Here is a 26,896-nt window from a genome sequence, read left to right on the forward strand (position 1 = left end):
GTCACCTTGGTCGTTCATGAAGTGGGGAATGGATATCGTTGGCCCCTACCACGGTCACCCGGTAAGGCTCAATTTATTTTGTTTATAACTGACTATTTTTCTAAATGGGTAGAAGCCCAGGCATACGAGAAGGTCAGATAAAAGGAAGTCATCAATTTAATTTGGGATCACATTATATGTCGGTTAGGAATGCCTGTCAAAATCGTATGTGATAACGGGAAGTAGTTCGTTGGTAGCAAAGTAAGAAAATTTCACAAAGACCATAAGATAAAAGAATCCTATCAACACCCTACACATTAGCAGGAACGGGCATGCGGAGTCCATAGATAAAACCATAATCCAAAACCTCAAAAAAGGTTGGCCGACGCTAAAGGAAAGTGGAATGAAATCTTGCTCGAAGTCCTGTAGGCATATCGTACCACTTCGAAGTCTAGTACTGGGGTCACCCCATTCCCGCTGGTTTACGATATCGAAGCTCTGATATCGGTCGAAGTCGGATAACCAAGCCTTAGGTTTCGATATGATACCAAAGAAACAAATAATGAGACCCTAAACACAAGCCTGGAACTACTGGACGAATGGTGTGATGCCGCCCTTGTACGCATGGAAGCTCAGAAACAACAGATCGAGAGGTTTTAAAACTGAAGAACAAACCTACGAAGATTCAATGTCGGGGACTTGGTATTGAGAAAAGTCATGTCAAACAATCGGAATCCGAACGAAGGAAAACTGGGACCAAACTGGAAAGGTCTATATATAATTATCGAGATCACCAAAAAGGGGTCGTACAAACTCGGGATAGTAAGTGGTGAACAACTATTGAACAACTGGAACATAGCTCACTTAAAACGGTATTACTGCTATGGTACAACCCGATCACCTTCTCATTTACATTTTGAACTAACGTTTGCAGGTACCAAGATATAATTTCCTTGGCCTGAAAGCACGTGTTGCACTCTTTTTTCTTTGATCCGATTTTTTTCTAATAAAGGGATTTTTCGGCAAGGTTTTTAATTAGGCAACAGTGATCGTGCTAACTTACAATCAAAGTCAACAATGTTCGAGCCTTCTCTATCAAACACTAGGGGGTATAGTCCATATGATTCCCTAGGCTTGATCGGTAGGATTCTTTGTAAAGGGACAAACGGTTGAATGAACCGTACCCACATAGATCGCCCGAGCCCAGACATAAAATACACAATAAACTTTATATACTCCGAAGATTGAAAGAGAGCCTCTGCCTTATGAATAAAAATTTATTTTTGTTTAGCTTATCAAAAGCTTAATTGGTTCATCCCCCGATGACTGTTTACGGGGACTCCAATGACTATTTTCGGGGACCGTTTCTAAACTAAAATGCTAAGGATGTTCCGGGTTAACAAAACCCGAGGGCATGAAGCTTATTTTGCATTGCCCAAACTAAAAGGCTAAGGTTGTTCCAGGTTAACAAAACCCAAAGGCTTGAAGCTTATTTGGCATTGACCAAACTAAAAGGTTGAGGTCGTTCCGGGTTAACAGAACTCGAGGGCATGAAGTTTGTTTGGAATTGCCCAAACTAAAGGCTAAGGCCATTTTCGGGTTAACAAAACCCGAGGTTAATAAAGCTTATGAAAAAGCAAAACACACTCTCGGCAAATCATATTCAAAAAAGTATAAGTGTTTCGGGGAAAATTTCCCGGACATGCCGGATTCCACGATGCCTTAGAGATAATGAAATTAAAGGCAAAGCCTGTTCGAAATTCCGAACATGACTAATTAATGCTAAGGCATTTCAATCCTTGCAAAACATAAAAAGAAAAGCAAAGGAAGAACTCGAGAATTATCAAAAAAAAATTATATTTATGAAGTATTGTCTTTACGGAGGACGAGAGGCCTTGACACAAAGTACTAAGTACAAAATGAAATAAAATCAAACAGAAGCAGCCCGATCTTGGCCGGAGCCCGCCTCGTCATCGGGATTTTTGAGGTCTTCTCCACCCCCAGACCTGACTGAGCACTCAGAATCTTCCTCTTCGGGATAGGCCAGCTTCTTAGCATCGGCTTCTATCACCTTGGCATCCTCAATCTCAACCGATAAATTAAAGCCTCAAGCATGAACTTCCTCGAGGGCTTGCTTTCGAGATTGCCACTTCATATGCTCGACTATATTTTTTGATTGGTCTTGAGCCACTTCAGCATTGGCCTTGTACTGTGCCACTATATCATCAGCTTTGGCCTTGACAACGACGACCTCTAACTTGGACGTTTTAAGCTCCTTGGCTAGATTATCTCGATCTAAGACGGCCGAACCAAGTCGAGATTGGAGCTCCTCAACCTTTTTTGTCTGAACCTCGTCTCTTTCCTTTGCCGCTCTTAGCTGAATTTCGGCCGAAGTTAATTGTTCCCGAGTAGCCTCTTTTTTCGAGGCCAAACGATCCATTTTTCCTCTCCATTCATCGCTCTTATCTTTGACTATATCCATTTCGGCTCGGAGTTAATCAATCTGATCGAGTTTTTGCTGGACCTGCGAATTTTGACCATCAGTCACCGAATCAAATTCATCAATACTTACTTCAAAAACTTTTACCTTCTCGACCAAGTCAGCATGATCCTTCCGGGCAATTTCTAGCTCGGCACGGAGGTTCTTGGCCTCCTCTTCGAGCTGTTCACTGAGAAATTTAAAGGCGTCTCTCTTCTCAATAAACTCTCGAACTTCGGCTTCGAGTTGTTTCAGGTCATCCCGGTACATCAAAAAAGCCTTGTGGTGAAGCATCGAAACCTATGAAATAAAAGGAACGCTAAGTCAACTGTAGAAAAACTCTAAGTATAAATCAAAAATTCACTTAGGAAAGCATGAAATTACCTGGTTCAATGCCTATTGCGCTTTGTTGAAAAGACAAGGTGCATCCACCCGTTCATCTTAGCTTGATCATCCTCGGTCACTAGGCATCGAAGATAGCTGGCTACCCCTATGGGGGGGAGAAAATTCGGGCGTCGTCCGAAAGGGAAAAAATAATGGTAACATTTCCGATCGAGATATGCACTCGGAACAAGAAATTTACCGACCAATCTCGAGCTCGAAGAGGGTCTGCTTGCTTTGGGGCAATGGATTATCCTCAATATGCGGTGTAGCATCTTTTGTGGCCGTTGAGTCCATGCCATCGAAGATACTGCGGACAAGGTCATTCTTATTTTGCATTGCCCAAACTAAAAGGCTAAGGTTGTTCCAGGTTAACAAAACCCAAAGGCTTGAAGCTTATTTGGCATTGACCAAACTAAAAGGTTGAGGTCGTTCCGGGTTAACAGAACTCGAGGGCATGAAGTTTGTTTGGAATTGCCCAAACTAAAGGCTAAGGCCATTTTCGGGTTAACAAAACCCGAGGTTAATAAAGCTTATGAAAAAGCAAAACACACTCTCGGCAAATCATATTCTAAAAAGTATATGTGTTTCGGGGAAAATTTCTCGGACATGCCGGATTCCACGATGCCTTAGAGATAATGAAATTAAAGTCAAAGCCTGTTCGAAATTCCGAACATGACTAATTAATGCTAAGGCATTTCAATCCTTGCAAAACATAAAAAGAAAAGCAAAGGAAGAACTCGAGAATTATCAAAAAAAAAATTATATTTATGAAGTATTGTCTTTACGGAGGACGAGAGGCCTTGACACAAAGTACTAAGTACAAAATGAAATAAAATCAAACATAAGCAACCCGATCTTGGCCGGATCCCGCCTCGTCATCGGGATTTTCAAGCTTTTCTCCACCCCCTGACCTGACTGAGCACTCGGAATCTTCCTCTTCGGGATAGGTTAGCTTCTTAGCATCGGTTTCTAGCACCTTGGCATCCTCAATCTCAGCCGATAAATTAAAGCCTCGAGCATGAACTTCCTTAAGGGCCTACCTTCGAGATTGCCACTTCATATGCTCGACTATATTTTTTGATTGGTCTTGAGCCACTTAAGCATTGGCCTTGTACTATTCCACCATTTCATCAGCTTCGGCCTTGACCACGACGACCTCTGACTTGGACGTTTTAAGCTCCTTGGCCAGATTATCTCGATCTGAGACGACCGAACCAAGCCGAGATTGGAGCTTCTCAACCTTTTTTGTCTAAACCTCGTCTCTTTCCTTTGCCGCTCTTACCTGAATTTTGGCTGAAGTTAATTGTGCCCGAGCAGCCTCTTTTTCCGAGGCCAAACGATCCATTTTTCCTCTCCATTCATCGCTCTCAGCTTTGACTATATCCATTTCGGCTCGGAGTTGATCAATCTGATCGAGTTTTTGCTGGACCTGCGGATTTTGACCATCAGTCACCGAATCAAATTCATCAATACTTACTTCAAAAATTTTTACCTGCTCGACCAAGTCAGCATGATCCTTCCGGGAAACTTCTAACTCGGCACGGAGGTTCTTGGCCTCCTCTTCGAGCTGTTCACTGAGAAGTTTAAAGGCGTCTCTCTTCTCAATAAGCTCTCGCACTTCGGCTTCGAGTTATTTCAGGTCATCCCGATACCTCAAAAAAGCCTTGCGGTGAGCATCGAAACTTACGAAAGAAAAGGAACGCTAAGTCAATTGTAGAAAAACTCTAAGTGTAAATCAAAAATTCACTGAGGAAAGCATGAAGTTACCCGGTTCAACGCCTGTTGCGCTTTGTTGAAAAGACAGGGTGCATCCACCCGTTCATCTTAGCTTGATCATCCTCGGTCACCAGACACCGAAGATAGCTGGCTACCCCTATGGGGGGAGTAAATTCGGGCATCCTCCGAAAGGGAAAAATTAATGGTAACGTTTCCGATCGGGATATGCACTCGGAGCAGAAAATTTACCGACCAATCTCGAGCTTGAAGAGGGTATGCTTGCTTCGGGGCAATGGATTATCCTCGATATGCGGTGTAGCATCTTCCGTGTCCGTTGAGTCCATGCTATCGAAGATACTGCGGACAAGGTCATTCGTTTCATGACTCACTTCGGCATAGCATTCTTTCGCAGCTAGCACCTCGTTAAACATCGATTATGTGAATGAGGGCGACTCGGCAATCTCTATTCCGCTAAGTGCTTCCTTCGAAGCGTTGCCCACAGCTTGTGAGGCTTCGGCCCCGACCGCCTCAGTTTTTCTAATTTGATGAGGGTTAGCCTCACCCCCTCCCTCCCACCGACTCGGAAGCTCCTTTCCCTACGGGTTGAGGCGGTACGCTATCCATCAGGTCATAGGCCCCTCCTTCCCCCCATCGGACTCATCTCTCAATCGGTGGAGTGAATCCGGAGGCAGTGCTCAAGCACTGCTGCTTTCCTTGGGTTTTCTACCCAATCGTCTCTTTGGTTTGTCCTTATCGGGGCCCGGAGAGCTCGGAGCCTTTTTTCTTTTCTTCTTTTTATCCTGCTTCCAAGCGGGGGACTCTGTGAAGACATCATCATCACCGGATGGAGGCCTCATTTTAACATCTTTTGTTAAACCTACAAAAAAAGAAAGTAAAACAAGTTAGAAATCGGTAGTGTGAAATTAAGGTCAAATGTAACTTAAAGAAAAATCTCACCATGGGAACGGGCCTCCCATCGACCCTTCGAAAGCTCACGCTATGAACACTTGGAGTATGATCTCTGTGTTGCAATACCGTCGACCTAATGCTTGAGTCGAGGAACTACTTCCGGAATCCGAGCGATAACTGCACCGCCACAAGGCACTAATGAGAAAAGAAAAGGAAGGGAAGAGTAATGAACAAAACCTTGAAACTAATGTTGTACTTACGTGACATGTGTCATTTCTCAAGAAATGGCATGTACTCGATAGGGATTAAATTCGAAGTCTTCACTCGAACGAATCAGCCCAACCAGCCTCGGTCCCGGTATTCATCGATGCTCGAGAACGGGGCCTTATTGGTCAGACATGCAAGCTTGATTAATCCCTTTCGATAGAGTCGGGGACTATACAAGCGCATGAAATGGTTGATGGTGAAGGGAAACCCCTCGATTTTGCTCATGAAAAAGTGGGGGAGAATTACTATCCTCCAGAACGAAGGATGAATTTGCCCGAGGGTTACCTCGCACCTCTTACAAAAGACAATAATGATCGGGTCTAAGGGGCCCAGCGTGAAGGGGTAAGTGTAAACACTTAAAAAACCTCCAAGTGAGTTGTAATCGTTTTCTCAGGCGTAGGGACCACTACATATTTATCAGCCTAGTTGCACTCTTCCTTGGCCTTGGTGAGGACACTATCGGTGACCGAGCATATATATCTCGAGATCGGCTCGCACCGACCCGATACCGATAGGTTTTCTTAACCTCGAAATCGGTTCTGGTTGGGCACCCCATAGGGTCAAACATTTTTAGAGGAGGTTCTGATGTCGGTTCCTCGATAGCAGCAGGCGAAACGTTATCAGACGGTCGCGAGGAAGAGGGGTTTTCTTTTTGGGAACGGATTTTGAAGTGTTTGCCATTGCTTCTGGATAAAGGAGAAAAGAAGGTGTTGATAAAAGAAAAGTTGTGATTGGCAGATAGATTATGAAAGCTTTCAGAAAACCAGAAGGGAAGAAGTTTTGAATCTAAACCAGAAAGTGAGAGTGATGAAGTTTCTTAAAGCACAAGAGCAAAACGTTTGAATGTAAAGTTCAAATGAATGGATGAAATGGTATTTATAGTTTTCCCAAACGACGGTTCACATCCTGGAGTGACGGACCATTAACTAACACACATTTAATGCCAAGAAAACTTTACCGACGGGATGTTTCAACTATCTTTTGTCGTTTACGTCATGATTTATCGAAGTGAGAATTGAGATCGTTTCTCGTCACATACTCTCCGAAAAACGAGGGGACTATCTGTATACGGGTAAAATCGAGCTCGATGTTCGATCGAGCATCCAAAATGGTATGTCGGGGTTGAAATATCTATAATTCGGTAAAGTTGAGCTCGAAGTTCGATCTAACGTCCAACACAATCAGCCAAGATGGAAATGTGGTAATTGAGATCGGACCCAAAGCATTTTCAAAATTAGTCATCGAAACCACCATATTTGCCTTCTAGTTTATCGAAGGCGTAATGGGTCCTGGTTCTAACGGTCTCAAAGAAAGCCTTGCCAACTTATCCGACAGGGGTCCGCAATTCCCGCAACTAACCGGTCATTACGGCAGAAATCACGGAATATGTCAAAAAAAAGACCAACGGTCAGCAAATCAAGGACTTTTGTCTTTTATATAACATAAAATAATACCTTAAAAGGTAGGTCTCCCCTAACATATAAAGAGGACTTGACAATTCATCGGACATGTTGTAATTTACACTCATAAGCAATACATCATTATTAGTTCGGGAGACTCTTATAATTTTTTGGTGACGTGGTACCGATTTGAGCATTAATTTGCGTATCCTTAAAATCACTAACAAAGTCAATTGTTATCCAATTTTAAAGGTAAACAAATTTGCTTAAGACCCTGTCCATTTTTGGGGTTGTAATATGCCTAGCTTTTAATGTGGTTACACAGTGGCAAAACCAGGACTTTCGTGAAAGGTATTCAAAGTTTAATATATAGGTATAAAAATAATTTTTACATATATTAAACAGTATAATTTTCTATATAGCATAGTATAATTTTCTAACGAAGGGTGTTCATTACGTGGCTAACGTCACTGTTGCTACATTAGAGTTTAATGTGATATAGTACAATTCTATTGGAAGGAAAGATCATATTACTCATAATAAGTTCAAGTCCATAATAATTTATTTATTTTAGACCTATGCTATAATTTATCTTTGTTCATTGTTACAGTACTGAAGTTTGGTAAATGTGTAAGCACAACAGCTACGTTAAATAAAGTTCACTAGGAGATTTATGTTTTCCTTTTTCCTGTAAAAAGAAAGTCTCTTAACTAAACCTTGACCACGTGCAATTAAAAAGAAAAAGGGTGAAAATTCATTTTGATCACAGAAGTTTATCTTAAAAATTAATTAAAGTTCTGCTCTAATATTGCACAATAGACATTCTACGAAATCGGAACCTGAATAATGTGTGTTTGGAATCAAAACACACAAATAAGTGTATTAAAAAAAACGACATTTCTATATATAGCGTACAACAACAACACGCTATATATTAACGGTAACGTCTGCCGTTAAGTATAGCGTATTGTTGTTACACACTATATGTATAGCGCACAAACAGAAAACGATATCCTCTGATTTTGGCCCCACCAATAAGTGAACTGACAATCATAATTATTTCAATGTATCGCGTGTGTTTAGAAAACGCTATATATCCAAAATTTTCTACCTCCCGGACTAGCCATTTCTTATATAAAATGGTCAGAGTATTTGGAAAAATCGTTCACATACAATTCTAATTCTCTTCAATATTTTCTTATTGTTAAACTCTGAAGCATTTTTTTTTTGCAATGTCTGAAGAGAGTAGAATAAGAGTTTCATTATATTGGGGGGTGAGGTTGTGACGGAGAATAACTCTGTGAGGTATAGTTTATCTCCACAGGGTCATGTTAAATTACCACTTACACTAGAGTACAATAAATTGATATCGTTGTTATGCAAAAAAAATGGGAAAGAGGAAATATTCAGTGATACTTAAAGTAACCGAAAGATATCCGTATTCCGTCACTCCGCAAGGGGCTGTTTTTACTCGGAGTTAAACATCTACGATGATGAAACTTTGAGGGATTTTCTGAGGACTCCGGATGAATACCGGGAATATCTTGTAATAAATATGTTGGATATGTACGTCAAGGTCCAAGATGTTCCAAACAATGAGGTGGCCGGACATGTTCCGGATAACCCCCAGTCATCGGCTGGCTATTCTGGAGGAGTTTTTGCCGGACATGTTCCTGATGAAAGAGTTTTTCTTGATTTAAACTTATCCCCTCATGCTTTACATAATTCACAAGACGAGTGGTAAGCTTCAATTTTCCTTTGTGGTACGATGTACAATTTTGTTGTATTCAATTTGTATTAACGCTCATATATTTAACATGAGGTACAGGCCGGATATGAGTTTTATAAATAATGAACCCGAGCAAAGTTTTGGTATGTTGGATCAAAGTGGTCCATCCGGGAGCTATCACCTACATGAAAATGTCCATCATGGAATTTTATCACATTACGACTTGTAAGTGAAGTGATACGGCTATATGAAAAGTATTTTGTAAATTTAGCATCTTATTAATTTGTTGATTGTGCAGTGAAAACGAGCAAGTTGAAGCAAATGTACTCACTCAATTGCCCAAAGACGACGTATTAAATCAGGATCTAGCAGATGCACAGAGTGAGGAAGAGAAGAGTGATTACGACAACAATGCTGATGAATCTGGAGACGATACACCCTTTCATCGTGAGGATGGTGATGAGGAGGATGAGAAGGAAGGACCTGATTTGACGAGAGAGTACGCTCCACCCCCCTAGACGAAGAGTGCATGAGTCCCAAGTGTCGTTTCATTCAAGGGAGGTTCCTTACCTTGATAACTTGCCAAACATGCCGGATGTGGAAGCTCTAACAAGGGATTTTGATGAAATTCGGACAACAATATGGGATGAGTCTAGACCAACGGTGCTGGCAAAGGGAATACTTTTTCTTGATAAAGCGCGCCTAAGCAGGGCTTGTATAATGCACAACGTAAAAGAGTGTCGTAAGATGACGGTATGGGAGTCAAGTCCGGTTGTATACAAGGTTGTTTGTCGCAGGTGGTTTTGGCCATGTCATTGGATGTTGCGTGCGATGAAGAAGAAGACAGGTCTATGGAAAGTGGGTAAATACATTCCCACCCACACATGCGAAATGGACACATTCAACGGGAATCATTTCAACTTAGATATTGACTTGATTTCTCTCGTTCTTATTCCACACATCCAAGCAACCATAAGGTATAAAATCAAAGAGTGCATTACAGCAGTCCACCAGGAACATGGCCATACAATTACTAAAAGAAAGGCATATCTCGAGCGGAAAAGAGCGTTTGAAATAGTCTATGGTAACTGGGATAAGTCATTTGCAGATCTCCCTAGGTACATGGCTGCACTGCAGCAGTTTAACCCCGGGACGGTTGTTGAATGGAAGCTTGAGCGTATCCCATATAGGCCCCCTCGGTATATACTGTGGGCGACCAAACTGCCGAAGTACCCGCTCCGAGGCATGATGCTCCACAATATCAAGGCATATGAGTGGGGCAGAAGTGCTCCAAATATGTCGACCAGCCGAGCAATAAGGTGGCAGGGAAGCTATCAAATCCTCGTTGTATGGCATCCAGATGAACTATCAAATTTTACATATCAGCTTCAGAAGATTCAATTGGATCATTCTTGGCACAGAAGAATGAGGAAGCAAAGGTAGAGTGTGCTCTGGAACTCCAACACTTGGGTTGAACAAAAAAGGCTCAATCTTTCACTATTCAGGAGTAAGGGAAAGCAAATGCGATCTAAGCAAGACGCCCTGGAATTCCATTCTGTAGGGAAGGAGGACCTACTGAATAAGTCTCAGAACATGAAACGTGAGTATGCGCAACACTAAGTTAATCCACACAAGGTAAGTTTAGGTACATATTTACCTGTGCGCCCTCCAGCAGATCCAACACGTCCCTGCAGAGGGGGAGATTATGATGAGCATCATACTCTCGTAATAGTCTACGGCGGAGAACCCACCTCCTGGCTAGAGGGAGAAAGGGAGGTGCTACAGTAGGAGGTAATTGTGGTCGCGGTGGCTGAAATTGCAAGAACCGCTCCCAGGCCCAAACCTAACATACAAAGTTGACGTAATGGTTAAGATAAAGTCTAACTAGGTAGAGTTGGAAATGATGAACACTTTATTGGAATATGTTGTCACTTGTAGAAGCGGCATAAAACCACAAACATCTCTCTGAGTGGCCATGCTCGCCTAACACATCTGCCTATATATGTAGCCGAGAACAACAGCACCCTAGTTGTAATAGGGTAACTCATCCAGCAGCTGAAGATGAAGCAAAAATCTAAGGCTGACGAGGTTTCCTGAAGTATTAGGGAACAAGACCCCTCCAAATAGAAGAAGCAACAACAACCTCGTATAATGGGTGATATACTCCTTCTCTGTATCGTCAGTGATATCGGGGTGGAGTAGCTCCAGGTGCTGTCTAATAGGGGTCAAAGCCAATCCACTAGCACCAGACGATGCAGCCTCGTCCTGAGGCCTGAAACCAGTGAGCTGATGCAGCATGTCCAAATAATGATCACGCGACATATATCTCATAGCAATAGGCAGTGAAACAGCCATGCCATCAGCGGGAAGGCCATATAAAACCTCAACGTCCTGTAGCATGACGGTAGCCTCGCCAATGGGCAAATGAAAAGTATGCGTCTCCGGTCGCCACCGCTCAATCAACGCCGTGATCATCGCCCAGTCAACCTGTATTCGGCCGATCTCAATAATCCTATAGAATCCCGTGGCCTGGAGGCGATGGACTACACGCTCGTGGAGAACTCTGTCATGAAGAAAATCCCACAGGTCGTCCACTCTCCTAGCGCGGAGAGTCTGGGAAAGTAACTCTCCATCCCATATATGGGCGGACCTATGATCGCCCTGAAGCACTAATAGCTCACGAGAGTAAGGGCCGGGATGTATAGGCGCGTCCATGTCGTCAACTGTAAATTATACAACATTAATTGTATGTTAATTATTAAATTGTACAAAATATATGTAACAATTTGGGTCCAGGCTCGATATTTTAGGCCCAGTAGCACCAAATTTCATGAATATTTATATGTGTTAATTTCAATTTTTTTATAATTTTGTGTGTGTTTGTTTTATAATTTAAATTCTATATTTTTTAGAGATTTAATTGTACAAAGTATATGTAACAATTTGGGTCCAAGCTCGATATTTTAGGCCCAGTAGCACCAAATTTACATGAATATTTATGTGTATCAAATTCAATTATTTGATAATTTTGTGTGTGTTTGTTTTATAATTTAAATTCTAAATTTTTAATTATTAAATTGTACAAAGTATATGTAACAATTTGGGTCCAGGCTCGATATTTTAGGCCCAGTAGCACCAAATTTTCATGAATATTTATGTGTGTCAATTTCAATTTTTTAATAATTTTTTGTGTGTTTATTTTATAATTTAAATTCTAAATTTTTTTAGAGATTTAATTGTACAAAGTATATGTAACAATTGGGTTCCAGGCTCGATATTTAAGGCCCAGTAGCACCAAACTATCGTGAATATTTATGTATGTCAAATTTAATTTTTCGATTATTTTGTGTGTGTTTGTTTTATAATTTAAATTCTAAATTTGTACAACGTATATATTTTCATCTGCCATTCTAAAATTACTTAAACTACAAGGATTCTACGCTAAAATACTATACAGTTTACTACGTTAAAAGTTTCTACATTTTACTACGCTAATAAATAAACTAAATATAAACAACATATATATTTTAATCACATAACATTAAAAAAAATAGCTACAACAATACTAGTTTCGCAAATAAAAAACACATAATGACATAGAAATACTAATATCTAAATACTTATATTAACATAAAAAATTAAATCTAAATTTTACACTAATATCTAAGTTCGGATAAATATAACATACTAGTTTTGCAAATACAATACAAAAGAACATGGAAACACATTCAATAGGCAGTGATATACATTATTATACAAGTTTGGACATAAAATAAATCGAAATACCTCGATGTTGTGTGTGTATTGCGTGAAAATTTGAAGACGAAGGAGATAAACCACGAGTCCAGAATACTCTATTATAATGGAGGACCTACGTTCCTGACCTTTTGTGTGACGGGAGGGGCCCACAATTTTTTTTTTAGATTGTCGAGCAGTTGGGGATGGGGGGACCAGAAGGAGAAGGGAGAGTTTGTAAAAAAATAGGGGAGGGTTCTGTCGAGGAAAAAGACGAGTTCAAATTAAACGCTATATATAGCGAATGATTTGAAAATGCTATATATAGCGTTTAATTTGAACACGCTATACGAGAAGTCAAATCGTCTGACACATATAGCATGTAACAACAACACACTATACTTAATGGCAGACGTTACCGTTAATATATAGCGTGTTGTTGTTGCACGCTATATATAAAAATATCGTTTTTTTAATACACTTATTTGTGTATTTTGAGTCCAAACACACATTATTTAGGTTCCGGACTCGACATTCTACGGCTCCTATCATATGCATTATCTATATTGCGCTTGACATTTGCAATTCCTCCTCTATGCATATAGTTTTCTTATATTATATAAGATATATTTTATCTTTACCTAAGCGTTTTACCGATTAAAACATCTTATTACAAATTTAATAATTAACGTCCATAAAATTTAACTAGAATTGTACTGTTATGAATTCATAACAAATTTTATCGTTGCTTTTTACGATTATTAGTTTAATATTATGCATTAAGTACATATTTAAGTCTCACTTTCTCTTTATTCTCTATTTTATATATATATATATGTATGTATGTGTGTGTGTGTTTGAATTTTATTATTATTATTATTTAGAGAACAGACAAAGATTAATAAGCTTGAGCGTAAAATAGGTATTTTAAAAACGCAATTGATTTTGGAGGAGCAAAATGCCTATTGTTTAATATTTGCTTTTTAAACTTAAGTTAAGAGATCAAAATAATTTTCGCCCAATTAAAAATGAATTGATAATACATTGCTATCCCTTTAATTACGCTACAATTATCTAGGTAGTTGTTAAGACTTAGCTGGCCAGTTGAATATACATAAACTAGACTTGGGAAAAAAATCTTAGACTTCTCACATGAAGTGTTGCCTCTTGATTAATGCTATAATAGCTGTTCAGACTTCTCTTGCTAGTTAACTAAACCAGAATTTAACAAAACATGAATTAAAATCCTGAATTATTATTTAAGTGTTATATTGATTAATGCTGCAAGTTGGTACATACTAGCAAACTATTCAAAATATTCAGATTTACAAGTGATAATTGAAAAATGATCATAGTTTCAAGAGTAATTGAAATTTAGCCACTTTTCATGTAAAAGATAAATTTGAACAAAAATACTATTTAAAATCCGAAAAATATTCCAGCATATGCTGAGCTCGAATTTTTTACATGTAAACTTCCAACATAACATGCTTGGAATTTCATAATGTGCTGGAGTTCCAACATAATATGCGCTGGAAGTCCATACACAGGTGCTCCAGTCTCTAGTATATTATATTGGAACTTTCTGTGTGATGGAGTTCCAACATAATATGCGCTGGAAGTCCATACACATGTGCTTCAGTCTCTAGTAGCATAATATGCTGAAATTTCATAATGTGTTGGAGTTCCAACATAATATGCTGGAAGTTCATACACAAGTGCTCCAATCTCCAGTATATTATGCTGGAACTTTCCATGTTACAACAAAATAATGGCTATTTTTCAATGACTTTGCAAACGTTGGCTATTTTTCAATTACAAGTCCAAAAACTGGCTAGCCCGTGCTATTTTAACGATCCAACGACTGTTCCAAAGTTCTCTCTTTTAAGTTTTGGTATTTGGTAATTTTGTATTCACTTCAAATTGTCTGCCCAAATTTGTTAGATAAGCCAAACCAGCTACAATTAAGGCACAATATTTAAATGCTGTTGTTATTTCTTTAATTCACCTCAACCAGGAGAGTGCTCTCGTTGACATTGTTCTAATTAACAGGAAATTTCCTCCCACATATATAATTATATACATATATATATCCAACTCTCCGGCCTCATCGTTTTACTTCTCATTCTCTTATAAATACACCATTTATACCAGCAAAGGATGGGGCTGCTCCTTCTTTAACCAGAGATTTCAAGTTCGAGCTCGGGTATGGAAAAATCTTTGGTAGAAAGTGCTATCTCCCGAATGGGGCTCTATCCGGCGTGAATCCGGATATAGTCGGGCTTCAATACGAATACCGAACACCGGGTGGGAAACCAAAAAAAACAATATATACCACCCACATTACACATCTAAACCACACACGCAAACACATTTTACCACGGTATCTACCTATATATATATAGTTCAATCCTAAGACTCCATCACCTTTCCTTCACGAGGTAATTGTGGGAATTAAAGACCAAAAGCTAGAGCTTGTCTCCGGTTTAAGGTGCGTGTTCTCTTAACCTTAGATATCATTCTGTTTATGTTTCAAAATTTTGCATTGCTACATGGAGTTTGGATCATGAAATTTAATTTTGTCATGGCATGTTGGACAAATAGCACAGGCTAGCCAGTTTTTTCGGACTGGTAATTGAAAATAGTCAGAGTTTGCAAGGTCATTAAAAAATAGTTACTACTATTTTGCTGAAACATCAAAAGTTCCAGCTGGATTATGGAGCTTCTGCATATAAACTTCTAATATATTATGTTGCAACTCTAGCATATTATGAAATTTCAGTACATTATGCTGGAATCTTATACGTAAAAAATTTGAACTCCATCGTATTATGCTGGAATTTTTACGGATTTTTAAGAATGTTTTATTCAAATTTTATCTTTATAAAAACATAACTAAATTTCGTTTACTTTTGAAATTGTGATTATTTTTTAATTACCAATTATAAATCTGGTTATTTCCGATTATTTTCCCCTGGTATGATCGAAATGATTATACACACTAAGCCTTCTGTCTTGTTCTTTGAGTACAACGCTAGTTCTGTTTAAAGATGAGAGCGAATTCATGTCCGTATAGTGTTCTTAATTGGAAGATCAGCATCTCTATGAGTATATGATTCATGTTGTGGAAATCCTGTATTTGATGGATTTATCTTGTTTTAGTATGTGTGCGCTGCCCTAAGCCGAGGGTCTTTCGGAAACAGCTTTTCTGCCTTTTTGAAGGTAAGAGTAAGGTCTGCGTACACATTCTCCACCCAAGACTTCACTTATAGAATTACACTGGGTTTGTTATTGTTGTTGTTGTTGTATGTGTGTGCCGGTTTGGATGGCGATATGCCTTATGAAGGGGTGGATCTATCACGTAAGTAAGTTTAAGGGTTCACGTAAATTCTTTAGTTTTATCCATACCATGTAATTAAGAAATTTAATAAATATTTATAAGTTTTTGAGCGTGAACTTAGTTGTTATTATATATTAACTTGAGGTCACTAAAACCCCATAAATATTTTTGATTCCGACTATATCTGACTTATGGAGTTGGTCACTAAAGAGTAGCATATATACATGATGGTTGGGTCGTTCTGAGTAATTAGAAAAACATGCGTTAAACATTAGGGACTTGTTAAATGTTAACTATGTTAGATCTGATTTTGGGCGTAAATCCACGGTTTATATTCCATTTTTTAGGCCTGCGCTTGTGCTGGATTTAAATTGGTTGAATCTATCTAATCCTTTTTGTGTGTGTATGTTTGGCTGAGAAGCCTGAGATGGTAATTGTCACAGGCGTGGTTTCTGTCCGTCAAAATCAGCTTGTGCAGCCAAGTCCCGCACTTGACTTCAACATTTTCACAACAATCGGCCAAAATTACACCAACTTTGGACTTAAATATTTTTAGGCAGCTTTAACGTAGAAAATTTAGGAACTGATTTTGGCAACGAAATTTAGTAAAGGCAACAGAACATTAACAAGAATACAAGGCACAATTATAGGAAATTCTTTTCCCAACTTTGTACTTAACGCATACAAAGAAACTCAAACTCGAAGTACAATGCCGTGTACAAGAAGATCACTCTTGACCCTCAGATTTTCTCACAAGACTATTCTTAGACTTAGATATTTTCACTCTTGAAAACAGACTTTAACATGCACTCATACACGTTTTTCTCTCCTTCCCCACAAGCATAAGTATGCTGCCTATTTATAAAATATGAGACAACCCATTTGCCTTACACTTGTTGCATTTAGGCTTAGACACTTGTCCCACACATCCCACTATGTTAGTCTAGTGTAGTTGACATCCCCCAACTACTAGGATCATATAGTTCATGCTAATAATAATGGAATCACGACCCTAAAAACGTGCTAACAATTCTGCCAGCTTTTAGCAAAAGCCAACTGTTGCCCATGTGCACAGCATATGCCGTGTAACTGCCTTTGACTTGGTCAATCTGAAGCTTATTGCCCATGTGTGTGCCTTGGTTTGAATCAGGCGTCAATGCCTTGTACTCAGGTGTATTGTAGCCGCATTTTGCCCATGCCATTGCCCACGCACATAGCCCTTTGTCGCGCCTCAATCTCATGACAAGTCTGCCTTGCGCGAATGCTTTCCGTTGCACTTGGCCTGCCTTTGCTCACTTTGTTTTTGCCTTGCCTTGGCATCACTACCTCATGCCTTGATTCCTTTGTCATGTTAAAGTGTCACCCTCAGCCCGCATCTCGTTGTCAAGCCCTTGCCAAGCTGCATTGCCTCCCTCAAAGCCTTGGACATCATTTGCCCGTTTCCCTTTTTCTCTTGGTGCTACTCGTACACCTTAACTTGGCAACACTCTTGCTGCCCATGATAACGCTCTTGTTATCAAGTCAAGCTCAAAGAGGCTGAGCCCTAAGAAACCATCCGTGTCGATTTGGATCAATTTATAAGTCCTAAGGGGTTGACAAGCAACGCCACTTGGTCCCATCTCTCTTCAGCCACAATTGCATTGACACCAGCCATTTGTTTGTCACCGGTTATTGCCTCCAATGCAGCCTTCTTATTCGCGTCATTCATTCCATTTAACACTGCCTTCTTTGTGCAGTCCCTTGCTCGATGTGGCCCATCATAAATGAAACAACCACTGAATTTGTTGCCTTTCTCCTTGCTCTTTCCTCCCCTTGTCTTCATTAGCATTGTTATTTTTACATTTCTTCCACTCCTTTGCCTTGTCCTTCTTTCTGTTATTGGACTTTAAAGCACAAATCTCTTCACCCAAGTAAAATCATCCAATGCATCAGCCGCAGTCACAACACTTGCGAGGTTTTGAATATTCTGCCTACGCAACTCCAATTGTGCCCACTGTTGCAGCCCGTTCATGAAGTCGTGCAATTTATCTTCTTCCGACATATTGCTTATGTTCAACATCAAAGAAGTGAATTCTTTGACATATGCTCTAACTGATCCGGTTTGCCACAACTTTTTCCGTTTGTCCCTAGCAATCCAAGACGTATTGCTAGGAAGGAATTGATCCTTCAACTCCTTTTAAGCCGCTCCCACGACTCAATCTTTAGCTTGCCCAGAATTTCATCTTCAGCTACACGAGTACGCTACCATAACTTAGCATCTTCACTCAAATACATGCTAGTCAGGGTTACTTTCTCTTTCTCATCTTGCACACAAATAGCATGAAAGTACTGCTCCATACCCCAAAGAAAATTCTCCAATTCACGTGCACTCCTTGCACCACCAAATGCCTTAGGTTCAGGAATTTTTACCATGAGACGATCAACACCACGTTGAGGAGCATCCTCGCCCACAGCACGTCGTAACACCACTGTCTCGCTTTTCAGATCCGCACTCTCTTGACTCAGCCTTGCCAATTCTACCTCAAGGTAGGCAAGACTTGTTACTGGAGTTTGAAATTCGTCACCTTTAGGAACATTACCAATCAATGCCTCCAGTCTCGTTAGCCTTTCCTGCAGTTCGTTGTTACCACCGGCTATGTTCTCGAACAAGACCACGAAATCTACCATTGGTCGTTGTGTCTCTGTCACGAAACTACTCTGCTCTGATACCAATTGTCATGGACGTGGTTTCTGTCCACCTAAACCAGCCTGTGCGGCAGCTAAGGCTGGCAAACGGGCTAGGCCTAAACGGGCCTCGTGGGCCGATTTTATGTGGGCCCGAACTTTGTGGGCAGGGCTTAAACGGTCCCGGGTTTTGTAGGCTTTTGGAGGTAACCGGACCAGGACCGGGACCACGAACTAATGGTCCGGGCTAAGTGGGCCGGTCTCGAGCCTATGTGGGCCTGACCTTTTTTTTTTAGGTTTTTTATCTAAGGAAATTTCTTGTAAGCCATGATAGGCCACACACACACACACACACACACACACACACACACACACACACACACATATATATATATATATATATATATATATGGGCCTAAGTGGGTCTGGCCTATTTTTTTAAAAATAAATTTATCTAAGGCAATTTCTTGAAAATTATATTATATAATTGTGACTTAAAATTTTTAAATTCAAATTTAAAAGACCAAAATATTGTAAAAAGATATTCAAAGGAATGCGTTATAATTTTTATTATTATGACACTTGTCACACCTCCTTTTTCCGCGCCCGAGGGGCGCAGGGGGAGTTTTTTCCAATTAAAGGACAATCGAACCGGGATTTGTTTATTTATTTCAGAGTCGCCACTTGGGAGGTTTAGGGTGTCCCAAGTCACCAATTTTAATCCCGAATCGAGGAAAATAATGACTCTATATTACAGTCTGCGTACCAGAAATCCGGATAAGGAATTCTGTTAACCCGGGAGAAGGTGTTAGGCATTCCCGAGTTCCGTGGTTCTAGCACGGTCGCTCAACTGTTATATTCGGCTTGATTATCTGGTTTTATACAAGTGTGAACTTATGTGCAAAATTTAACTTTTAACCGCTTTTATCATTTACTGTTTTTATCAAGAATTGCAACGTTGTGAAAATGTATCTCGAACCGCGTTACAATCAATGTACCCGTGGTCATCGACACACTTTGACTCCGTTGAGATTTGGATTTGGGTCACATCAATGTGCACCCGAGTTTAAGAAAATTAAATTATTAAAGGCGCGCCTAAAGCGACTAGCGTATTTATTTTGGGTAGGACCGTGGAATTTTACTAAACGGTCCATCCCGAAGTCTAAACAATTTTTAAAGCAAATATATACTGAGGGCCCCACAATTTGTATTTTTATTCGGCGAGGCTCATCTCATTCTTATTTTTAAAAGGAATTTGCAACGTCATGGAAATGCATCTCGGGTCACGCCACAATCGATGCGCCCGTGACTAGAGACATATTTCGACTCCGTTGAGATTTGGATTTGGGTCACATAAATGTGCACCCGAGTTTAGGGAGATAACATTATTAAAGGCGCGCCTAAAGCAACTAGCGCATTATTATTGTTGGGGAGGGCCGTGAAATTTGTTAAACGGCCCATCCCGGAATCTAAGTATTTAATACATATATTTTGTGAGGGCCCCGCAATTTGTCCCTTTTATTCGGCGAGGCTCGTCTCATTTTATTCTTTATTATTATTATTATTATTATTATTATTTATTTTTTATTTTTTAAAAGGATGCCATTTTTATGTCTTTAACAATACTAAAACTTACGGCCTCTTTACAACTAAAATCCCATGACTTGTTAGAAGTTTAATAAAAGGGGTTTAGTGAATGAGTGTTTCGGTAGTAGTAACAGCATGCACTAATACTATTGAGCGTCGAATGACCTAACCGAAGGAAAGGACGAACAGATTAACGTCAAACTTGTGTCGTAGAACGACTAGTCCAACTTAATTAACGACATCAAATAAACAAGAATAACATAACATGAAAATGAACCAAAATGCAGACAATGAAACATAGGCAGAAAATTTCCATACCAATTTTTATATTGCATCCCAAACATTCAACGTAAAGTTTATTTATCTAATACATCGAGGTTTACTAACCTTTGCACCTCGACAAACTCAGAACGACAAACACGATTCCGACGGAACTCAAGCCGGACCTCTCTGAACGAAGAACAACGACGGAACCTCGGACAGCACACCTCGACGAGCAAAAGCAAACTCACCGGAAAAACCGAAAGCTCGGACCAAAGTCGAATCGAGGCAACAAACAGCTGCTCGACAATGCCGACAGTAGTAAGGTCGACGCCAGGGGGGGCTGTTGACGGGCTTAGCTTTGGGTGTTCGTTGACGACGGGGGTTTTGGACGATGCTGGGTAGCAGGTGGTCGTGGGTAGGGGAACTAGTGGTGGACGACGAGCTGGGGGGTTGTTGATGTTGGTCGTGGTGCTGGGGTGACAGTGACAACGGAGGTCGTCGTGTATAGTGGTCGACGATGGCTGCTGGGTTTTGCTTGGTGTTTGGACGTGGTCGACGATGGAGTTCCGACGAGGAAGGTGGCTGACGGGTTGTTTGGTTGACGGGGAGGGCTCCTAGGTTTTTGCTAGGGTTTTGTGGTGAGGAAGAAGGCGATGGGGCTGGTGGTGTCACTGGTTTTCGTGGGTGGTTTTACGGGAGGGTTTGGAGCTTACGTTTGGTGATGATCCGGCGAGGGGGCTGGTGCGTGGGGGTGCCGGAAGGGATGAAGGAGCTTAGTGGTCGTTCATGGTGGTTTTGGGCAGTAGGGGTGTTGGTCCGGTGCTGGGGGGAAGTCCGGAAATGGAGTCCTTTTTCGGGTAGGTTTTTCTGCTTCTTCTTCTAAAGAAGAAGGAGCGTGAACAGTGTCCAAACCCCAAAATTTTCAAAAAAGTCCCCTGTTCCTTTGTTTCATCCTTGTATTTAGCATGAGTTTGCCCAGAAAAATGAGCCCACGCGTGGTGGGGTTCAAGGCATATGTCCCCCACGCGTGGTGGGGTTCCCCACGTGTCCTGGACACGGTTTATTATGGGCTAGGTCCAAAAATTAGGCCTAAAACCGGGTAGTTTGAACCCGAATATTATTTTTTTGCCCGGACCCGAGAAATAGGAACACGCTACTTAACTAGTCCTATGTAAGCAAAATAACTACCAAAAATAAGACTAGTATTTAACAAAACTATATCTTTTTTCTTTTTAAATACTTTCTTATTTAACGTGATCAGCATGATAAGGAGTGTCATTTGTCCGCAAATATCATTGGTCCGCCAAATGACCCATTCACCCTTGAATAAATACAACATGTAGCACATAGGATGCCAAAAGATGGTCTATTATTTTCAGGTTGCTTGTCCTAGACGGACCCAACCCCTGTGTTGAGTCCCCTAAGTCAAATGCACATGATGCAAATAAACGCTCCTACTAGGGATCCGGCATGAAGTCACGTTATTCTATGTTCAAAACCTGGGTCAGTGTTCTAGACAGTGTACCCGAGCGGACAACTCGAGTCGAGGAGGGGCAACTTACCGGGAACCAAAAGGTCGTCCGGCTTCGTAACTTATCCGTCCTCTTTCTTATTCCGGGTATTGACACTAACAGAATAGGGAGTCTCGACCAGCGAGCTTCTCCCCGGAGGTAAGAAGAGAAGGGTTCCGGCACAGTTTATATACAGTTCAAATAATATCAAAGCGGTAAAAGCAGCATTTAGCACATTAGGCTCAAATATGTAAAAATCAGATAAAACCAAATATAACAATTTATCTAAGCTCGAATTCTAACCCTGAACTAGTGGTTCTGGGTCGTGTCCCCAGCAGAGTCGCCAGAGCTGTCACACCTCCTTTTTCCGCGCCCGAGGGGCGTAGGGGGAGTTTTTTCCAATTAAAGGACAATCGAACCAGGATTTGTTTATTTATTTCAGAGTCGCCACTTGGGAGGTTTAGGGTGTCCCAAGTCACCAATTTTAATCCCGAATCGAGGAAAATAATGACTCTATATTACAGTCTGCGTACCAGAAATCCGGATAAGGAATTCTGTTAACCCGGGAGAAGGTGTTAGGCATTCCCGAGTTCCGTGGTTCTAGCACGGTCGCTCAACTGTTATATTCGGCTTGATTATCTGGTTTTATACAAGTGTGAACTTATGTGCAAAATTTAACTTTTAACCGCTTTTATCATTTACTGTTTTTATCAAGAATTGCAACGTTGTGAAAATGTATCTCGAACCGCGTTACAATCAATGTACCCGTGGTCATCGACACACTTTGACTCCGTTGAGATTTGGATTTGGGTCACATCAATGTGCACCCGAGTTTAAGAAAATTAAATTATTAAAGGCGCGCCTAAAGCGACTAGCGTATTTATTTTGGGTAGGACCGTGGAATTTTACTAAACGGTCCATCCCGAAGTCTAAACAATTTTTAAAGCAAATATATACTGAGGGCCCCACAATTTGTATTTTTATTCGGCGAGGCTCATCTCATTCTTATTTTTAAAAGGAATTTGCAACGTCATGGAAATGCATCTCGGGTCACGCCACAATCGATGCGCCCGTGACTAGAGACATATTTCGACTCCGTTGAGATTTGGATTTGGGTCACATAAATGTGCACCCGAGTTTAGGGAGATAACATTATTAAAGGCGCGCCTAAAGCAACTAGCGCATTATTATTGTTGGGGAGGGCCGTGAAATTTGTTAAACGGCCCATCCCGGAATCTAAGTATTTAATACATATATTTTGTGAGGGCCCCGCAATTTGTCCCTTTTATTCGGCGAGGCTCGTCTCATTTTATTCTTTATTATTATTATTATTATTATTATTATTATTTATTTTTTATTTTTTAAAAGGATGCCATTTTTATGTCTTTAACAATACTAAAACTTACGGCCTCTTTACAACTAAAATCCCATGACTTGTTAGAAGTTTAATAAAAGGGGTTTAGTGAATGAGTGTTTCGGTAGTAGTAACAGCATGCACTAATACTATTGAGCGTCGAATGACCTAACCGAAGGAAAGGACGAACAGATTAACGTCAAACTTGTGTCGTAGAACGACTAGTCCAACTTAATTAACGACATCAAATAAACAAGAATAACATAACATGAAAATGAACCAAAATGCAGACAATGAAACATAGGCAGAAAATTTCCATACCAATTTTTATATTGCATCCCAAACATTCAACGTAAAGTTTATTTATCTAATACATCGAGGTTTACTAACCTTTGCACCTCGACAAACTCAGAACGACAAACACGATTCCGACGGAACTCAAGCCGGACCTCTCTGAACGAAGAACAACGACGGAACCTCGGACAGCACACCTCGACGAGCAAAAGCAAACTCACCGGAAAAACCGAAAGCTCGGACCAAAGTCGAATCGAGGCAACAAACAGCTGCTCGACAATGCCGACAGTAGTAAGGTCGACGCCAGGGGGGCTGTTGACGGGCTTAGCTTTGGGTGTTCGTTGACGACGGGGGTTTTGGACGATGCTGGGTAGCAGGTGGTCGTGGGTAGGGGAACTAGTGGTGGGCGACGAGCTGGGGGGTTGTTGATGTTGGTCGTGGTGCTGGGGTGACAGTGACAACGGAGGTCGTCGTGTATAGTGGTCGACGATGGCTGCTGGGTTTTGCTTGGTGTTTGGACGTGGTCGACGATGGAGTTCCGACGAGGAAGGTGGCTGACGGGTTGTTTGGTTGACGGGGAGGGCTCCTAGGTTTTTGCTAGGGTTTTGTGGTGAGGAAGAAGGCGATGGGGCTGGTGGTGTCACTGGTTTTCGTGGGTGGTTTTACGGGAGGGTTTGGAGCTTACGTTTGGTGATGATCCGGCGAGGGGGCTGGTGCGTGGGGGTGCCGGAAGGGATGAAGGAGCTTAGTGGTCGTTCATGGTGGTTTTGGGCAGTAGGGGTGTTGGTCCGGTGCTGGGGGGAAGTCCGGAAATGGAGTCCTTTTTCGGGTAGGTTTTTCTGCTTCTTCTTCTAAAGAAGAAGGAGCGTGAACAGTGTCCAAACCCCAAAATTTTCAAAAAAGTCCCCTGTTCCTTTGTTTCATCCTTGTATTTAGCATGAGTTTGCCCAGAAAAATGAGCCCACGCGTGGTGGGGTTCAAGGCATATGTCCCCCACGCGTGGTGGGGTTCCCCACGTGTCCTGGACACGGTTTATTATGGGCTAGGTCCAAAAATTAGGCCTAAAACCGGGTAGTTTGAACCCGAATATTATTTTTTTGCCCGGACCCGAGAAATAGGAACACGCTACTTAACTAGTCCTATGTAAGCAAAATAACTACCAAAAATAAGACTAGTATTTAACAAAACTATATCTTTTTTCTTTTTAAATATTTTTAAGGATTTAAAATGGCTACAAAATATTAATAAAACTATTTTTGTAATTTCCGTTTTTTAAATATTAAGATAAAATATAAAGTAATTTTTTTTGTATTTTTCAAAGTTAAAATGACTATAGAATATTAATTAAAACTATTTTTTGTAATTTTCGTTCTTTAATAAAGACAAAAATATGAAGTAATATTTTTGTATTTTTCAAAATTATAATGACTGCAAACATTAATAGAACTATATTTTTTGTAATTTTCGAATTTATATAAAGTACCAAAATAAAGTACAATTTTTTTGTATTTTTCAAGTTTATGAGAAATACATAAACTAAAATTATATATATATTTTTTGTGATTTTTCTTTTTGCAACGAAATAAAGTAAAATAGTTAAAATGACTATATTGGACCCAATTTCACATATTCACGCTAAAAATGTGAAAATTCTCGGGGAGGGTCAAAAATCACGTGCTTACAGCTGCCCCTCTTTGACTGGAAACACGAAGAGTTTTCCGACAAAGAACGACTAGACGTGTTTTTGACCCGACCATTACTTGGACGGACTACACTTAAGGAAAGGGAGGGAATGTGACCGAGCCCTGGTATCTGAGCTGCCTACATATCCTTGGTTATACAGGAATCAGGCCACGTGTAGTTCGGGAATGAGAGAGATAGTGAAGTGTACCGAGGTGGAGAGCCGATCGAGGTGCCGTTCCGTTGAGGTTCCGGTCTGGGGTCTTGTCGTTACAACAAAAATGAAAACTGAAAAAGACTAAACTAAGCCTATCAGCTACTAGTTACAAGGATTCCTATCTCTTAAGTCTTCTGAAACTTGGTCTTGAGTCTTGAATGGTGCTTCATACAGACTTTGGATCTGAACCTTGATACTTGCTAGTTGTAGGTGCTAGTTCTTGAGCAGACCACATTTGTTCTCCACTTCCGTAATTTGGGTTCTTTTCTTTTTTTCTTTTTTTCTCTCTTTTTTCTTCTTGTTTTTTTTTTGTTTTTTGGTGACCAGCTTCTGTTGATCATCCCAGACTGTTGACTTGCATTCTTGGGGCGAGCTTCTTGTTGCTTCTATCTTGGATTGAGTGCTGGGGATTTTTGTTGTAACCTTCTACTTTCCAATGGGTCACTGCTTGATCTTGAAAAATGTTTCCCCGTTCTACAGGCGGACTCCTGACTTCTTCTATCTTCGACACGCAACAACCTCCGTTCTACAGGCGGGTCCCTGACAATTAAAACAAACAAAATTTCCTAACCCAGTTTGCACTGGGAAGGTTTGTGAGTCGTTAGCAAAATCGTAACTTACTCACACTATTGATGCAATGATGAGAGTAAACTAAAGACTAGGCTAGGACGTGCATCTCCTATGAGTAAAACCAAAACTCTTGCTAGCAAATGTGTCTGCTAAAATAAAAATCTCAACGACTCAAACTAGAAAGTGTGTCTTCTATGGTTGAATCGGAATGAGCTAAACTAGGAAGTGCGTCTCCTAAGGGTGAAAACTTCAGTGACTAGAAACTAGGAAGTGCGTCTCCTATGAATAAAATCTCGATTAGGAAGTGCGTCTCCTACGGGTAAAACTAAACTTTGAGGAAGTGCGTCTCCTGTGGGTACAATAAACTTAGGAAGTGCGTCTCCTATGGGTACAATAAACTTAGGAAGTGCGTCTCCTATTGGGTACAATAAACTTAGGAAGTGCGTCTCCTATTGGGGATAACTGTTCTTAGGAAGTGCGTCTCCTACTGGGTGAAACTATTCTTAGGAAGTGCGTCTCCTATTGGTACAATGGATCTAGGAAGTGCATCTCCTATTGGTAAAACTTAACTTAGGAAGTGCGTCTCCTACTGGTACAATGGATTTAGGAAGTGCGTCTCCTACTGGTGAAACTTGCTTAGGAAGTGCGTCTCCTACTGGTGAAACTTATCTTAGGAAGTGCGTCTCCTACTGATAAAACTTGCTTAGGAAGTGCGTCTCCTACTGGTGAAACTTGCTTAGGAAGTGCGTCTCCTACTGGTGAAATATTTTTAGGAAGTGCGTCTCCTATTGGTGAAACTGAACTTAGGAAGTGCGTC

The 26,896-nt window shown here is 40.6% G+C and overlaps 2 protein-coding genes across 2 annotated transcripts in view; one reads left to right on the forward strand and one right to left on the reverse strand.

The window, feature by feature from the left end:
* Window positions 1-10,888: 10,888 nt before the first annotated feature.
* On the reverse strand, window positions 10,889-11,578 carry LOC107794420 (serine/threonine-protein phosphatase 7 long form homolog). Its single transcript, XM_016616908.2, has one exon. The coding sequence runs from the start codon at window positions 11,576-11,578 to the stop codon at window positions 10,889-10,891; it is 690 nt and encodes a 229-aa protein (XP_016472394.2).
* Window positions 11,579-14,749: 3,171 nt separating this feature from the next.
* Window positions 14,750-26,896, forward strand: part of LOC107759450 (putative late blight resistance protein homolog R1A-3) — a 34,561-nt gene continuing 22,414 nt past the window's right edge. The window contains exon 1 of the mRNA XM_075226088.1: window positions 14,750-15,089. The gene's annotated coding sequence lies outside the window, so the exon portion shown is untranslated. The remainder of the gene's footprint in view (window positions 15,090-26,896) is intronic.

The sequence above is a fragment of the Nicotiana tabacum genome, chromosome 1 (assembly GCF_000715075.1).
Source record: "Nicotiana tabacum cultivar K326 chromosome 1, ASM71507v2, whole genome shotgun sequence".
In the NCBI taxonomy this organism is placed as follows: domain Eukaryota; kingdom Viridiplantae; phylum Streptophyta; class Magnoliopsida; order Solanales; family Solanaceae; genus Nicotiana; species Nicotiana tabacum.